At 38.7% G+C, this 17175-nt stretch overlaps 2 protein-coding genes across 4 annotated transcripts; one reads left to right on the forward strand and one right to left on the reverse strand.

Moving 5' to 3' along the window:
- Positions 1 to 191: 191 nt before the first annotated feature.
- On the reverse strand, positions 192 to 7039 carry LOC128011598 (telomere zinc finger-associated protein). The gene is made up of 11 exons (XM_052594195.1): positions 6874 to 7039; positions 4927 to 5700; positions 4435 to 4739; positions 3567 to 3678; positions 3330 to 3422; positions 3154 to 3240; positions 2891 to 3045; positions 2494 to 2630; positions 2202 to 2366; positions 1637 to 1725; positions 192 to 1532 (listed from the first exon to the last, which is right to left on the reverse strand). Exons 2-11 carry the CDS (start codon positions 5698 to 5700, stop codon positions 1122 to 1124), a joined length of 2328 nt encoding a protein of 775 aa, XP_052450155.1. The 5' UTR covers positions 6874 to 7039; the 3' UTR covers positions 192 to 1121.
- A 216-nt stretch (positions 7040 to 7255) lies between these two features.
- LOC128011599 (polynucleotide 5'-hydroxyl-kinase NOL9) lies at positions 7256 to 13624 on the forward strand. 3 transcript variants are annotated; one of them, XM_052594196.1, is made up of 13 exons: positions 7256 to 7579; positions 7921 to 8443; positions 8601 to 8823; positions 10040 to 10170; positions 10387 to 10531; positions 10638 to 10734; positions 10867 to 10964; positions 11138 to 11299; positions 11548 to 11800; positions 11946 to 12060; positions 12427 to 12601; positions 12760 to 12893; positions 13139 to 13624. In XM_052594196.1, the coding sequence occupies exons 2-13, from the start codon at positions 7973 to 7975 to the stop codon at positions 13259 to 13261; spliced, it is 2127 nt and encodes a 708-aa protein (XP_052450156.1). In that variant the 5' UTR covers positions 7256 to 7579; positions 7921 to 7972; the 3' UTR covers positions 13262 to 13624. The 3 variants fall into 3 exon arrangements, with proteins under 3 accessions (XP_052450156.1, XP_052450159.1, XP_052450158.1); XM_052594199.1 differs by lacking the exon at positions 7256 to 7579 and adding an exon at positions 7710 to 7731; XM_052594198.1 differs by lacking the exon at positions 7256 to 7579 and adding an exon at positions 7723 to 7743.
- The last annotated feature ends 3551 nt before the right edge of the window (positions 13625 to 17175 follow it).

The following is a 17175-nucleotide window of genomic DNA, read 5'->3' on the forward strand; positions in this document are numbered from 1 at the left end:
CCCACTTACAGTTTTAAGATTCAAATGTTCTGCGCAGCAAACTTCCATTGAGTTCGAATTATGACAATATTAGAATGGTTTATTCCGTTAAAACAATAGTATACATGAAGCTCATGACTGTTTTCTTGTTTTACAAAAGTCTTTCATTTATATTATGCCTTCCAAATGCTGAATAAATCAAGACATTCTCCTACAAGAACTTTGGTCGCATTTTATTGTAACCAATTCTGTCAAACATAGTGTAACTTCAAGTGCAAGTACAAATAAGAGAGACATAGTGCTTTAGTTTTTCATTATAGAACAAAAAGCTTTTAAGTTATCTGTTCATCAAAACAGCGAAGGAAAATGTTCAATTAATAAATGTAGACACAGTCTTACTGAAAAACACTGGTTAACTGCTAAACATTTTTGCAGAAGCTAGGTTTAAATGACTCCAGTAGTCAATCTCCTATTGATCACAAGAATGTAGTTATGGAAATCTCAAGATGACCTTGCATCACCATGCTTGATACAACCAGGACCACTGTAATTTCCAACTTCTCTGAAGATAATAAATTAATGCAAGAAAGCTATTTATTTACAATGTCTCTTGAATGGATAGTTCACCAAAAACTGACAATTCTGTCATTAATCATGTCGATCTAAACCCGTTAGACCTTCATTCATCTTTTTGTGTGCAAAGAAACCAAAAATAATGACTTCATTCAATGATTTCCTCTCTTCCAGGACAGAATCGACACATGCGCATTGCTTTCCTCTGCTTGAAAACAAGGTGAATTCTCCGACAACAGCACCAGACGCATGAGTCAAAAATGGCAGAGGACTGTCCCGGAAGAGAAGAAATCATTGAATAAAGTAATTATGTTTTATCTGCACGCAAAAATTATGGACCACTGAACCACTGATGTAACATGGACTATCTTAAGGATGTCCTTACTACCTTTCTGTGCCTTGACGGTGGTAAGTTTTTTGTCAAAAATATCTTAATTTGTGTAATGAAAATGAACAATGGTCTTACGTGTTTGGATTGACATAAGGGTAAGGAAATAATGACAGAATTTAAAACCTTTAAACTGCATACTTTATTGTCCAGTAGCTTTGTTGCTATAGAGTTCCTTCATTTAGACATTCCCATCGGCTGCAGAGCTGGGCAGTTCCCCAACAACACTGGACTGATGGATGGGGTATGCTTCGGTCACCAGCAGGGTCTGTTCCATCACATCTGATACAGTGAATGGAGTCTGCTCCTCTCCGCCATCAGTCCTTCCAGGCTGTTCAGCGCTCACTGCTCCTTCAGTCACTGAATATGTGGCCTGCTCTCCTGCTGAGACGACCTGTTCCACCACAGCCACCTCTGGCTGGATAACTAGGTTAACCATGTCTGCTGATCCAGCCTGAGCCTCTGCCTGGCTGGGAGGACTAGATGAAGCAGCTGCGCTCTCGTCCTCCACTACCAGGTTACGCAAGCGTCTCTGTCTGGGGCTGTAGTTCTCCACACGGTTGTGGATCTGCGAGTGTCGTCGCAAATGTGCCTGTCAAAAGCAGGACTGAGATGCTGAGATCTTAGAAGTCAAGTAGGAAATGCAAAAGTAATTTTTCTGATATGTGTTAATCCATAAATACATCCAACTCATACCTGTCTGGTGAACTTGTAACCGCATGCAGAACACTCAAATTTTCTCATGCCTTTGTGACGTCGTACATGAACACGGAGCTGCTCAATAGCTGATGGGGTATTATGGGATATTTAAAAATTATTATTGTCATTTAATAAATTCATGTTTTTTATGTAGTATAAATTATACAAGGGGTGTGTGTGTGTGTGTGTATCAATATATTAAAATTGTATGTAAATTATATAAAAGTTCATTAATTTAATAAAAACATTATTATTAGGTTCTTATAGATATCTTTTACAATTTATATAATCAATTATATAAATACACACACACACACACACACATATATATATATAATTAATTAATATCTATTAATAATTGTTATAATTAAATATATATATATATATATATATATATATATATATATATATATATATATATAGCAATGCAAATTATTAAATTATTTAAAATCAACAATTTGTATAATTTTTTTAAATATTTAATAATATTTTTTTTTTCTTTTTGTCATCTATATCATTTTTCTCAAAACTGCCTCAAAGTGTAATTGTCCAGATATCTTACCTTTAAAGGTTTTGCTGCAGAGGTGGCAAAAGTGTGGTCGGCCTTCTTGGTGTTTGCTGGCTATGTGGCGTAAGAGAGGGCCTTTCTCAGTGAAGCGCTGCTCACAAAACTCACAACTGTATGGCCGTTCTCCTGTATGCGTGCGATGGTGTTTGTCCAGACTCGCTGTTCAAACAATCAGCAAACATTTGGTTAACAATATAAAACTAATACATAAATGGCAAGGATTTGATCGTAAAAATGAATTCAATTATAAATAGCCAGAGCTAAACCACTCTGTCTGTGAACTGACCTTGCGTGCGAAATGTCTTGCCGCAGAGGTGGCACTGGAAAGGTTTCTCTCCAGTATGTGTTCGAAGGTGCATGTTGAGATTGGCTTTCTGGGTAAAAGCATGATTGCAGATCTCGCACACAAAAGGACGCTCATTTCTGGAAAGCAGCGCAACAGATACAGCTCAGCGAGAATCCAACCAGTAAACACAAACACGCAAAATGGATTACACACATAAACATCAAAAAAAGGTTTCTTTCTTGTCCAGCCTTCTTACATTCACATTATTTATTGTCTTTTCACCACATGAATGCATAATTCCAGAATTTGCTAACAATAAGGCAGAAATAATTAGCCATCAGTCTAAACAATAAATAAAGCATGTTTCAGTTCTTTGTTGTTCATGTCATGTGTTTACCTGTGAATGGCTTTGATGTGCATTTGCAGGCCGTTGCGGCTGGAGGCCCGATGGCCGCACTCCTCACACACAAAGAGTTTCTCACCACGATGTTTGGCTGCCTCGTGTAGGTGTAGTTCAGTGCGGGACAGGAAACACTTGGGACACAACGGACACTAGACGAGACATGTGACAGATAATACATCATTAACTAGATAAAACTCCGATTTTGTTCAGGGTTTTATGATATTGCCGACCAAGTTATTAGCATTAGAGTCACTTACAGCGTGTGGTTTGGGAGCTCCGTGAACTTTAATCAAGTGGATCCTGAGGTCTTTCTTCTGCATGAACTGCTCAGGGCATGACGTGCACTAATTTGACGAGTAAATTCAATTACATCGATTCGGCACGATGTCTGTTGATAAAAGGTCACATCTGACCTCTATAATGGATGACGTACCTTATTGGGCATCTCTCCTGTGTGTGTGACCGTGTGAAGACGTAGCTCATGACGCCTTTTAAAGGTCATGGTACATTTTGTACACGAAAACACCTGGCACAAACCAAAAGTTGCATTAAGTAAGTATTACTAAAATAAAAGCTGCATTGGTACATCTGTAACTACCAAAAATGATGCATTATTATTATTTGATTGTATTTATGCATATTGTTAATTGTCCTCCACTTTCGAACTCACCACTGCTGCTCTGATGAGACAATTCCTGGCTTCATGCTCCAGCAGGTTTTCCTTCCGATAGTAGCACTTCTCACATTTAGCACATTTAAAGGGCTTCTCTCCTGTATGTCTCCTTGCAGACAACAAGGAAGGAAAGACAGAACTCCGCATTAAGGCATGATGAGGCATATTAATTACTTATAAAAATGACAAAAAATAATTAAATAGCGATTTAAAAAAACACCAGCCTCATATATATATATATATATATATATATATATATATATATATAATAAAATAAAAAAGTTATTTTAAATTGTGATTATATATATCACAATTATATTGTACTTATCATCAAACAAGTGCAGCCTTGGTGAGCATAAGAAACTTTTCCAAAAAAATAAAAAATAAAAATCAACACCACAAAAGCAGTCAAGTGTCAATTTTTCTAAACTGAGTTTTATACATCATCTGAAAGCTGAATCAATAAGATGTGTATGGTTTATTATGATCAGTAAATATTTGGCTGAGATCAATATTTGGCTGAGATACAACTATTTGAATATCTGGAATCTGAGGGTGCAAAAAAAATCTAAATACTGAGAAAATCGCCTTTGAAGTTGTCCAAATGAATTCTTAGCAATGCATATTACTGATCAAAAATTACGTTTTGATATATTTACAGTAGGATATCTTCATGGAACATGATCTTTACTTAATATCCTAATGACTTTTGGCATAAAAGAAAATTAAATCATTTTGACCCATACAATGTTTTTTTGACTATTGCTAAAAATATACCCCAGCGATTTAAGACTGGTTTTGTGGTCCAGGGACACACACGCGCACACACACACACACACACACACACACACACAGAGGAACATACCTGTTGTGCACTTTCAGGTAGTACTTGCTGAGGAATGTTTTATGGCATGTTGGACATTGGACGGAGCCTTTCTTTCTGTCTTTAGATTTTCCTTCCCCATTCTCTTTATTGGTACGTTTTTCATGGCGTTTGCGCTTTCCTCGTGGAGTCTTTGAGGTCGAACATGGTGAATCCTGAGGCACATACTCTTCATCAGTTTCCTCAATAAGAATATCCATACTGTCACCTCTGTAACTGTCATCATCATCATCATCATCGTCATTGTCGACATCATTGTCATTCTGGTTATCAACAGATCCATCCACCTAAAACAGAGAATTAACTGTAAATGTACAACAGATTACAAGTAAAATCAAGAATTTTAATTTGGTATTAAATTAGGTCAAAATTGTACACAGTGCATTATTATAGCAAATTTTTAGAATCAATGCATTCAGTTGTCAGATTAACGCATAGATGATCAAGTTGAAATGATCTGAATTGAATAAACACCTTCTGGTTGAATGTAGTGAGTGCCTCAGTCTCACTCATGTCTTGATGTTCGAGGTGATCTCCGTCCTCAGTGGCAGAAGTCTCCTGCTCTTTGTCTTCTAGAGATGATGCTTTTCTTCTTCCTGCTCCCTGCCTCATCACAGTAGACATGGGACTATCCCCGACTAGTCGATTGGGCCCTTTTACACGCCTTCCAGAACGTGTGGTGGTAGTTGCCGTCGAGGCAGGAGGGTCATCATCGCTAACTGTGACCTCTGAACCTGCCCTGCATGCATCAGGCTTATTTTTCATCCTCTGCCAAGATCTAGTCTTTCCTTTCGGGGTGTGATCAGGCTGAGCATCTGCAGATGTGAGAGGGAACAGTAGTTTGTCTTTATCATCGTCACTCGAGACAGGTGACTGTAAATTCTCTACACCTTGCAAACTCTGGCAAGGCATGAGAGAATCCGGCACTGATAGTCCGCTAGCTGCATTCTGAATCTTCTCTAAATTGCTGTCTTCTAACTGGAGTTCACCAGTGTAAAAAAAGTTCAGCAGTAGCTGTAGTCCATCATCAGGGCACTCTGATGGCAGCTCGATCTTTAGACATGGCGTGTTTGAACTGGGGTCTTGGAATAAGTGGCTGAAGCAGGCAAGAACATTGCGATGGGCCAGATGTACCTGTCCACTCGCTGTGCTCAACATGGCATCACAAAAGTGGCCAAGACCCCTCTGTTGGTTGAGCAAGGACAGCACCCGCTGAGCGTGAGAGGTCCCTTCCGCAAGTATCTCCATCTGAACAAGCAGGAGACATAAGTTTAATTTTAATCATTACTTTATTTGAATGAAATTTCAGTTAAAGACAGCATAACTTACAACAAAAATGTATAAATTAATAAATGCATACATTTTATTTAAAGTAATATTACTATAAATGTTTATTTTTTTTCTAATTCACAGATATAAGCTACAAGCTAATTATTAATAAATGTAAAAAATAAAATAAAATCATGAAAAACTGACATTGTACTACAAGCACAGTTGTTTGTTGCAATAGCTCACTTATTTTGGTTTAGTTTGTTCTATGAATTTAAAATATTTATAAAATTATAAATATTATATATTAAAATTATAAATAGTAAATTATATATATATATATATATATATATATATATATATATATATATATATATATATATATATATATATATACACACACACACACACACACATTTTACACACACACAAAAATTAATTCTTATAATTAGAATGAATGTGTGCAAAATATAAAATGTGGTAAATGGTCTGATTTTATTATTATTATACTCTCATTACTAATAAATGTTTTATGCAACTTTAATTTTAGGAAAGCATGAAAAATTGCACTTATTGCACAAGCATAGGTTATTTTGGCATAGTTCCGTTTATTAAAAAAAGAACAGAATAATTCTGCATATTTTCATTTAAATTAAATATTAAAAATGCAAACAAAAATACTTAATTTAAATTTTAAACTACATTTACAAATTTTAATCATGGGTATTTATGATAAGAAAACATTCATACTTCGAATTATAATACAAACGTGTCTGTTTTGGTATTATTATATTTGGTGTCGTTATTTATAAATGTTTTATTAAGATACGATGTTTGTAGAGGTCGCACAACTTTAAACAATTCTTGAAATTCCTAAAAAAAAAAAAAAAAATTATTGTACTAAAACCATACCGTTAGTTGTTATCTTAAGCTCTTATTTTGGCGCAGTTCTTTTTATAAAACAGTACACTGTATAATTCTGCACGTTTTCAGTCATTCATGATGAAGAATGTTTTCCCACACTATGCGGATAACTTTGACTAGTTAACGACTATTTGATTAATTAATATTACTTTGACGTTAACCACAATATCCGCATTTTAATGACGCTCCCTAAACCACTCGCAGCACAATCAACCGTTTATGACTCACCTTTAGCGCAAATTAGATCACTGCTCTCGTCTTTTTTTCATATACTGAAAGCCCACATATATGCGTTATGTAACTTACTAAGTAAATTAAATAACGTTTAGCACCAAACGCTTAATTTGAGCTAAACATCAAGAAGCCATGTTGAAACAGAAACAGGAAGTGACGTTGAAATATTGTTGGAGGTCTCCTATAGCTGGCCAGTCAACCCATTACGCTGGGAAAGAATTTCTTCAAATATGAACTGAATGAATAGTTTAGTTCATACAACCAAACTGCACACCTATTCTTCAAATTCATAACATTTTTTGAAAGTCATGGTAAATTATTTCATATTATTCAGGATAGTATTATAGAATAAAACTCTTTCGAACTCTGTGACATTTGTTATTGTCCATCACACAGCACAAACGCTAACTGTGAGCGCTCGGCGCTGCAGAAAATTGCTTCTATTAAGCAGAGTGCTACTTTTAATATGTTTAACGCCTCATCTTTGTCTCTACTGTATTTATCCTTTCAAACGCATTCATCAAAAAGAGTAAGTGCAGTCTTAAAGCAGATCAAAAGGCGGAAAAGAGCAGCGTGATCGGATGCAGTTACACAGAAACAACGGCATATTCACCGAGACTCTGTTTATACGCGTTTCACGTTTCTGATTTGATTCAAATCTGTTTTGTTACCGGTTACAGCAGCTTCTCACTTTAAACAGGTAAGTTACATGAACTACCGGCATCGCTGCAGTTATGTTTAACAACTAACAGCTGTGAAAGTGTCAAATCACAACAAATTATACTCTTACTAGAGATTAGTAATGAGTGTGTGCTACGATAATAGTGCATCATATTTGACCAACTGAAGAAGGTAAGCCAACAGGTAGGACTATTAATAGCAGGTGGGATTAAGTTATTATTTTAACTTGACAAAGCCAACAACTTAATTATATTCTGTTATTCTATCTATCTTTTGTCTGTCCATCCACTTTTAAAACCATTTTAGTTAAGTTACTCCAGCTGGGCTTATGTCATCATTACTCTATGTCGTCATTCACAGGTGTCTCCTGCCCTGGATTTATGACGTTTTTAGTCTTGTTGGGGTTCATTGGATGACAATGAAAGTCCACAAGGTTTCTTCTCGGTCGCAAAACTCCACGAAACGACATGGCAAGAATAAATGGCGCAAAAAGATACATAGACTGGACTCCTCGCTCCTAAATACAAGTCCTGGGACAGCAAAGTTAGAGCAACAGATAACCAAAAGGGAGAAACCTGGATTGAAACGGCTGAAGAAGTTGTATACGAAGCCTATCCCTGAAAACAGTTGTGCTGAGGAGAAGGGAAAGGCCACTTCTGTGACTTTTGCTCAGGTCCATACAAATGGAGGCACAGAACTGGATGACAGCAGCAACTCAGTGGACTCTCAAGAATGGAGTGAATATGCCAATAGTGTTCTTAAGAATGGCATGGAGAGTTCAACCTCACCTAAAACAGACCAGATGGAGGAGAACGGTCTTGAGTTCCATGCCCACTTCGATCATACCCACAACCGTGCTGTTTTAGTTATGAAACAAGGCCAGGTAGAGTGATGATCTCAGCATTATGCTTTTAAACACATAGATGTGTGTGTGTAGCATTGCAAACTTAAAAAAAGTCAAATGTTGATCAGTTTATCATATTGATCTCCCATCACTAGTTTCTGAAAAAGACTGAGTTTTGTGTCTGATGTTTGTGCAGGTGTTGTGTTTCCGTGGGAAGTGCCTGCTCACTTGCCTCTATGGTCACGTAGAGGTGCTGGGCTTCACCATCGAGGAGGGCCAGCAGCCTTACCCCCTGTTCTCACCACCGTCCCACTGCCCTCTCACCATCACGGCCTTAGGAAACAATCCCCCCTCCGGCAAGAACAAGAAAGAGGGGCTGCTGGAAGCAAAAGCCATTGTTCGCAAATATTTCTCTTCAGGTAGCATCAGGATTGTCCTGCCTCCTTATTATATTTAGATTATTTGTTTTCTCACCCTCATGTCTTCCATTAAGGAAAGACATTGCAGGTGAGTAGGTAAAAGTATTTGTAGATATCATCATATATACCTAGATTATTGATTACATTAAGTATTACAACCATTTTTTTGTATTACAAGTTACAAGCTGAAATATCATGTTTATATATACATTTATACATTATACATATGCATATGCACTATGCATACATTTCCAAAACCAAAATCTGAACACTGATTAAAGTTTATTTTATTTTTTGTTTTGTTTAAATCAGTCGTTGAAAAAGGGAAATATTGTCAGCAGGAATACATTTTTTATAAAACCATATATACATATATCCCTCTGTAAAATCATCAGACTAAAGATAAGAATAAAACTTGAAAGTTCAATGTATGTAATTGCTACTGAAGTGTCTGGCTCATTACATATGAGAGAACCTATTTTGGCAAAATTGCTTTTAAAGGAATAGTTAACCCAAAATGAAAATTTGCTGAAAATGTACTCACTTTATTAGTCCAAAATGTAGATGAGTTTGTTTCTTCATCAGGACAGATTTGGAGAAATTTAGCATACCATTACTTGCTCGCCATTGGTTCCTCTGCAGTGTCTACACGACAGTTTAAACAGCTGATAATAACACAATAATTCACTCGTAATCTAAATGACTCCAATCCATCAGTTAACATCTTGTGAAGTTGTGAAATGAAAGGCTGCATTTGCAATAAAGCTACCATTTAGATGTTTTTAACTTCAACCCATTTCATCCAGCTTAAAAAAAATAAACAAGTCCTCTATTCATAATATTGCTTCCTCCAGTAAGAATTTTTTCAAATAAAGATTTTTATTGATTTTAGTTAACTAGTGGTTTATCGCGTAGTTTTTATCAGCTGTTTGGACGCTCATTCTGATGGCACCCATTCACTGCAGAGGATCTGTTGGTGAGCTGTGATGTTATTATAAATTTTTTTAAATCTTTTCTGATGAAGAAACAAACTGACCCGTGGGTAAAGTGCCATAAAATACACACTAATTCATGTATTTTACATACATGGAAACCCAAATATCTCAAAATTGACCAGTGCATGTGTTTTTGTCTTTAGTGTCTTGCCTTTAATTTTTAAGTTCTTTTTAGCACTTGCTTTCTAATGTTCTGTCGCGATTCATGTGTTTCTGCCTAGAGCCAAGTAAAAAGCTAATGAGTGAGGTGGACTCGGACTCCTGCGTGGTGCTTCTGGAGCCTCTGGACACACCGCTCACCCGCTTCCTCACCAGCTTCTCAGAGCTCTCAGAGATCTTTGGCCTCAACTCCGTAAGTCTGTGACCTTTCAGATTTTGTCCGTTCGTGTTTTAAATACCTGATATGTTTATTGTTTGTGATGTTAAAACGCATCCCAGTTCAATATGCAGATGCAGACTTTAAGTAAACCATTTATAGGAAGAATGTAAACGCTGTGAGACATTGTTTGAGCATCTTGGCATAGTAACATAGATTTTTTTTTTGCTTCTGTGGTTTTGCATCTTGCAGAAGGAGCTGAAGTCTCAGGCTGCCGTCTATAACCCTGTTCTGTCAGCTGTGGGTGTAACAGCTCTGCGTGGACCTTGTGCACAGGGTCTGGTGGTGTCACGAAGCTACAGAGAAGCTTTAAGTAGTTTGCTCAGTGCCTGGTCAGGTAACTAGTTGGACTAATTTTATAATTAAAAAGTTGATATAAACTGTATAAATGATTGTATAATATATAATTATGTATTTAAAAAAATAATAATAATTGCCCGCAGGGGAATTTGTCCGCTGTCCCATAATTCTTGTGTGTGGGGGGAAGTCCTCTGGCAAATCCACCTTCAATCGACACCTTATTAACAGCCTGCTCAATCAGTGAGTTAATTTGATCCGTTTATTAATAAACTGAGAGTAATCTTGTGTTTTTGTTATTTAAGCATTTTTTTTACATGTAATTTTAAACTGGAATTTGTCCTCTCTACTGTGTGTGTGTGTGTGTATGTGTAGCACTGCAAGCGTGGAGTATTTGGAGTGTGATCTAGGGCAGACTGAGTTCACCCCTCCCGGATGTCTTTCCTTGAACACAGTTACAGAACCAATGCTGGGTATGTGTCATACTCTCCATCTCCCTATAGCCACAGGAAGTACATTTTTATTCACCGGTATCACTTTAAAAGATTCTGTCAATTCAAAAGCTTTGTACTACGAAACTCCAAAAGTTTCTTTGTTATATACCCCCCAAAATGGACATGTTTGTGATTGTGTTGTTCTTTCTTAGGCCCTCCTTTCACACACCTGCGTGACCCAGAGCACATGGTGTATTACGGTCAGGCAGATTGTCAGGCTGACATCGATCGGTATCTGGAGTCTCTCAAATCCCTCTGGCGACATGTCAGTGGAGAAAGTCCTGTCATCATCAATACTATGGGCTGGATCAGAGGTCAGCAGTTAAAATACTGCATGTGAAATAGGAATATTGATTTGAACGGTATATCGACTCATTAATGGATCTTGAATATTAGGTCTGTCAGTTAATTTAATAGCTTGATATGCTGATTACGCTGGGTCAGACTAATTTTTTGTTTTCTAAAATTGGTAGCCCTGTTAAGAATATTTAATATTATTTTGTTTTTAATCGTTTGAGTTTGAGTTTCTCCCACTGACTTACCTTGTCTGTCTCTTTCACAGGCCATGGCTTTCAGATACTGATCGACCTCATTCGCCTGTTTTCTGTTACGCATGTGGTACAGCTGAGTTTCGGAAATGCACCACAGTGTCAGCTTCTTACCCCAGACCTCCTCAGAACTGCTTGCGGCTGGCAGACACACCCTCCGACGCCGCCTACCTTGACCGAGGAGCCAGCCAGCCACCTATCCATTCGATCTCATGTTTTTCTTAGTGTCCAATCAGAATATGAAGGTGCTGGGACGTCTGGAAAAATGTAAGCTGGCCAGCTGTACCCTTTGGATTTTAACTGAACCTTTGATCAGCTGACAGTTGTTTTGATGAACATGTAACTAGTTCAGATTGGTTGTACATATTTGGATGTTACTACTTTACAAATTCCCATCCTGCATTCCTCCTAGGCAACATCAGCGCAGTAATGAGCTGCGAGACCTGGCTCTGCTCAGCTACTTCAGTAGGCTGCAGTCCCCAGAACCTGGCCCCATCCGCCCGCTCCACTGCCTCATACCCTACCAGGTCTTTATTAATGTTTTTTATTTTAAAAATAATTTTATCTTTTAATTCTTATATTTTCTGCACATTGTTTTATTTAGTTTTATATTTCATTTCACTTTTTTCATGCATGTTGTTTTTTTTTTAAATGTTTTATTTCTCTTTTTTTCAGATCTTGTATGACTAATTTTTGTTTTTCATAATTTGTTCATTTTTAATTTTTTTGTTTCTTTAATTTTTATCATTTATTTCATTATATTTAATGTTTTTTTTAATTTCGATTTATTTTTCTTTTGTCATTTTATTTTGTATAATTTGTTTTATTTGATATTTTAGCAAAGTATGATTCTTTTACATAAATGAAGGTCTTTTTATGCTCTATTATCTCAGGTCCCACACTCTGCAGTGGCTATAGGTGTAACACACTGTGAGGTTGCACCCAACAACATCTTCTATGCAGCCAATGCCAGTATAGTGGGATTATGCTGTCTCAGTGAAAAGGTTATGGGCAGAGGAGGTCCTGTTGTACTCTCCCAAACTCCGATTTGTCAATGTGTGGGCCTAGGTGTGTACTCCGGGCCTTTAAAATGTGAATCTGAGATCAAATTGATCTGTAAATTTTTGGATAGCACCTGTTGTTGCATTACAAATATTCATTATACATCAATGCAAGATTATACAATCTTCCTTAAAATGTCATTTGCCTGCTGTTGTGTTTTTAAGGTGTTCTGAGAGGGGTAGACATGACACGTGGTTTGTACTTTCTGGTTACTCCAGTGTCCCCCTCTGTCCTGAGGCATGTGAACTGTCTCCTGCTAGGAGAGATCACTCTGCCTAAAATATTGCTCAGCAAGCAGGTACGTGATTCAGTCCTATATACTACCATTCAAAAGTGTGGGGTTAGTAGTGTAGATCATGGACATCCATGAAATAACCAAAGGGTTCTTGTTATACAAAACAATGGGGTGCATTTAACAATTTACTCACTGATTATAAAAGGCCCAAAGGATTTATAACCATTTGTGTGATGACTAAATAGTTAAGTGTTCAAGGGTTATCAAAACCTGATGGGTCTTCATTTTGCTTTTTTGTCTTGTTCCAGCATGGAGTTGAAGGAGATTTACCTTACGTTACCACAGACTACAGTTTTGAAGTCAAAGGGGCAGGAAAGCTTCACATCTACAAGGGATTGACAAGGCCTGGTTTAATAAAGTCAAATAATTAAGCTCTTCGGTATGGACTCTGCTTTCTGTGAACGACATTTGTATCCTTGTATTTGTTATATACCCTAAATGTTGAGGTAAAATTTTCCATTGAATGTACAAATCCACACAAGTATTTTGGCTTTAGTTCTGTGTACTGTGGGGAGACGGAGTGTATGAGTGCATATGCTGTTTCTTTATCTCTTGTTGAATGGCTTCATGTTAAAGATCCATATGGGAAACTCTTCCTCATGTTTTGATTTGCTGTACTGTTACAGTTTGTCAACATGTCATTAACAGTCTTTGTTTTCTTTTACCAAGTCACATTCCCCAACCAAGATAATGCAGACTCTAAAATATTAAAGTGGATATCATTTTTGTCAAAAGACTAGTCTGTTTTATTCATTTTATTTTATTTTATTTTTTATTATAATTACTATTTTTAAAAGAGAATAGATTAGTACACAATTATGTACTGTGGAATACAATGTAGTATTGAAATGATAACAAAACTGCTTGTTTTTTTTAGCGTTTAAAGGTTTAGTTCACCCAAAAACAAAATTCTGTCATTAATAACTCACCCTCAAGTTGTTCCAAACCCATAAGATCTCCGATCATCTTCAGAACACTATTTAAGATATTTTAGATTTAGTCCGAGAGATCTCAGTCCCTCCATTGAAACTGTGTGTACGGTATACGGTCCATGTCCAGAAAGGTAAGAAAAACATCATCAACATAGTCCATGTGACATCAGAGGGTCAGTTTTTTTGAAGCATCGATTTTGGTCCTTTTATTCAGCATTGTCTTCAAGGTCTGTTGTAAGCGCATTCACTGCAGTGTATGATGTCCGGTTCGCGAACGAATCATTCAATGTAAACGGATCTTCTTGAACCAGTTCACCAAATTGAACTGAATAATTTGAAACGGTTTGCGTCTCCAATAACCATTAATCCACAAATGACTTAAGCTGTGAACTTTTTTAATTTGGCTGACACTCCTTCTGAGTTAAAACAAACCAATATCCCGGAGTAATTCGTTTACTTAAACAGTACACTGACTGAACTGCTGTGAAGAGAGAACTGAAGATGAACACCAAGCCGAGCAAGATAACGAAAAAAATTTGCTCTTTAACGAGTCAAGAACCGGTTGCATCGGTTTTTCGGATCACCAGTACTTCTTTCGGACAGTTCGATTCAATAAACCGGTTGAGGAAAATTGTTCACTGGTTCTTTTGCGCTCAACGTAATGGCATCATTGGCGATGATTGCCCTTGATTCAAGCCTTCGGTTTACCCCCACTCATAACATTAGCACAAAATCAATCACGAAAAGAACCAGTTCAGTTCAGACGCGCTGTGTATCGGTTTGCTTCATGCTGAATCACACATGCGCAGTATCATCAGCTCTTCTGTTCCCGAATCTGACTAGTCCGACAGAAACGGTTCTTGAACTGTAAACGAGTCAGTCTTTTGTTCGTTATCTTGCTCGGCTCTGTGGTCGCCCGGAACAATCCCCAAAAACAGCTCGCCTTCACTCTTCACCCATTTGAACACCTAACACGCTAAGGGCGGTTCATGTGCCGGGCAAGATGAACCCAGGAACGGACATGCTGTCCAGAGTCAAAGTTGCCCGGGATGAATGGACACTACATCCTCAGACGGTACAGCAAATTTGGGTAGTCTTTGGGAAGGCAGAGGTAGACTTCATCTTCTCGAAAGACAACTCATTGCCCAACATTTTTCTCCATACAGAGGGACGCCCTTGCCCACGACTGGCCCAGGGCTTGCCTGTATGAGTTTCCTCCCATCGCTCTGATTTCCCAGATCATCAGGCAAGTCAGGGAAACCAAATGCTCCCTCATTTTAGTAGCTCCGCTCTGGAAGAACCAGGCTTGGTTTACAGAGCTAATGCAGCTCGTAACGATGGCCCCATGGCCCATCCCATTGAGGAGGGACCTTCTCTCGCAGACGAGAGGTATGATTTGGCATGCCGGCCTAGAGCTGTGGAGCCTTCATGTCTGGTGCCTCGACGGGAGTCTGATAGACTTCCAGTGAGAGTAAGCAACACCATTCTTGAGGCAAGGGCAGACGGCTCTATGGCCAGAAATGGTCAGTATTCCTCAATTGATGCTCTTCACGGCAAGTGGACCCATTTTCATGTGATGTGTCCTGCGTGTTGACATTTCTGCAAGGGGTGCGCCCCATCTACACTCAAAGTATATGTGGTGGCCATTGTGGCAAATCATTCTCTCAAGGCCATCCATTCAATAGGCAGACTCAACTTGGTTGTTAAATTTCTGAAGGGCGCAAGGAGACTGAATCCTCCTCACCCTCAGACTGTGCTGTGTTGGGACTTATCCATGGTCCTAGGGGCCCTAAAAGCCTGCATTTGAGCCGCACAGTTCTGCTGACTTATCGTTTAAAATGGCCCTTCTCCTTGCTTTGGAGACGGTTAAGCATGTGGGTGAGTTAGAAGTGCTGTCAGTCAGCGCTTCATGTCTTGAGGTTGGGCTTAATGACTGTAAGGTCATTTTTAAACCGAGACACGGCTATGTTCCTAAAGTGCTCTCTACTCCCTTTAGAGTAATAAGTAATATCCCTGCACAGCCCCATAGGCCTTTGCCTTTTTCCCCGGACCTAGCCCCATAGGCCTTTGCCTTTTTCCCCGGACCTCCACCAGGAGGATTTGAGGTCCTGGAAACAGCCTTACTCTGCGTGCATTACAAACGCTGCGGCTGCAGATTTCACCACCATTTCTGACATGGCAGACCGTGGCTATACAGCGGTGCCACCAGTGGAAGAGACTTGCTGAACATCTCACGCCTAATTTGGCCACAGCTTGGAACTCTCGCCCCCTCCTTCCTTCAAAGGTGTGTCGAATCACGTCCAACCTCATCGGTAAGTCCTAGGTCAGGTGGCTGCCACTCTCTACTTGATGGCGGTTCTTCAAGCCTACCAAGTGGCGCTCTTAAAAGAGCTTAACAAAGGAGATGGTATCACACCAGAGGCTGTGAAAGAGCTGCGGCGGACAACAGATTTGGTGCTACGTGCTTCCAAACAGCCCACTCGGGGATGTTAACAGTCGAGTGCCACCTTTGGCTTAATCTCACCAACATTAAGGAAAATGACAAATCTTTTCTTATGGATTTGGGAAATCAATTTCCAAGGATGATTTGTTTGGAGAGGTGGTAATCAGCCGCTTTCTGCCAGCTGATTCCTCGCAAACCCAGAGAAACTGAACGGTGTCAGGCACCAGCAGTGTGATCCTGTTCAACATCCTTCCACTGCCAACGGGTCGCCTCACTGTTCATCTTGTTGGATTTATTCCTGTCGTGGATACGCTTTAGGATTATGCACAACGAAGTGCAGCAACTTTGACACATGCACTTCCTTTGCTTACGGATGCTGCAAGCTTTCCACGCTCAGACATTCTAACGCATGTGGAGACACTGCAGCACCAGGCGGATGTTTTGAAACCATTAACACTTTTCAGTGCCGCGTGGAAATGCTTGCCCATCATTGTGCAATGGGTGTTAAGCACAATTCGTCACAGATACACCATTCAGTTTTGAAAAGGCCCACCTCCCTTCCGCTGAGTTCTTCCCAGGATTGTGAAGCATCTCTTTCCCTATTCAGGGAACCGTGGTTACATATGTAACCAAGATGTTCCCTTATATGTTCTACCAGCACATTTGGGAACGTAACTGTCAATTTCGTCACCGCCTCCTTTTAGGGGAAAATAAACTAGATTTCCAATAGACTTCCATACAAAATAGCGGCACAAAGCAACGTCCGTACACAGCCGGCACGCTTGAATAACTTAAGAAATCCCTAGGACTAAACATGTAAAATAATTATATGTCTATCCTGCCAGCCACAAAGCGTGAAAGATACATCCACAAACTCAATTTGGTCAATTCAGAAACATGTCCATTGATT

Source organism: Carassius gibelio, chromosome B23 (genome assembly GCF_023724105.1).
Source record: "Carassius gibelio isolate Cgi1373 ecotype wild population from Czech Republic chromosome B23, carGib1.2-hapl.c, whole genome shotgun sequence".
NCBI classification, from domain to species: Eukaryota; Metazoa; Chordata; class Actinopteri; order Cypriniformes; family Cyprinidae; genus Carassius; species Carassius gibelio.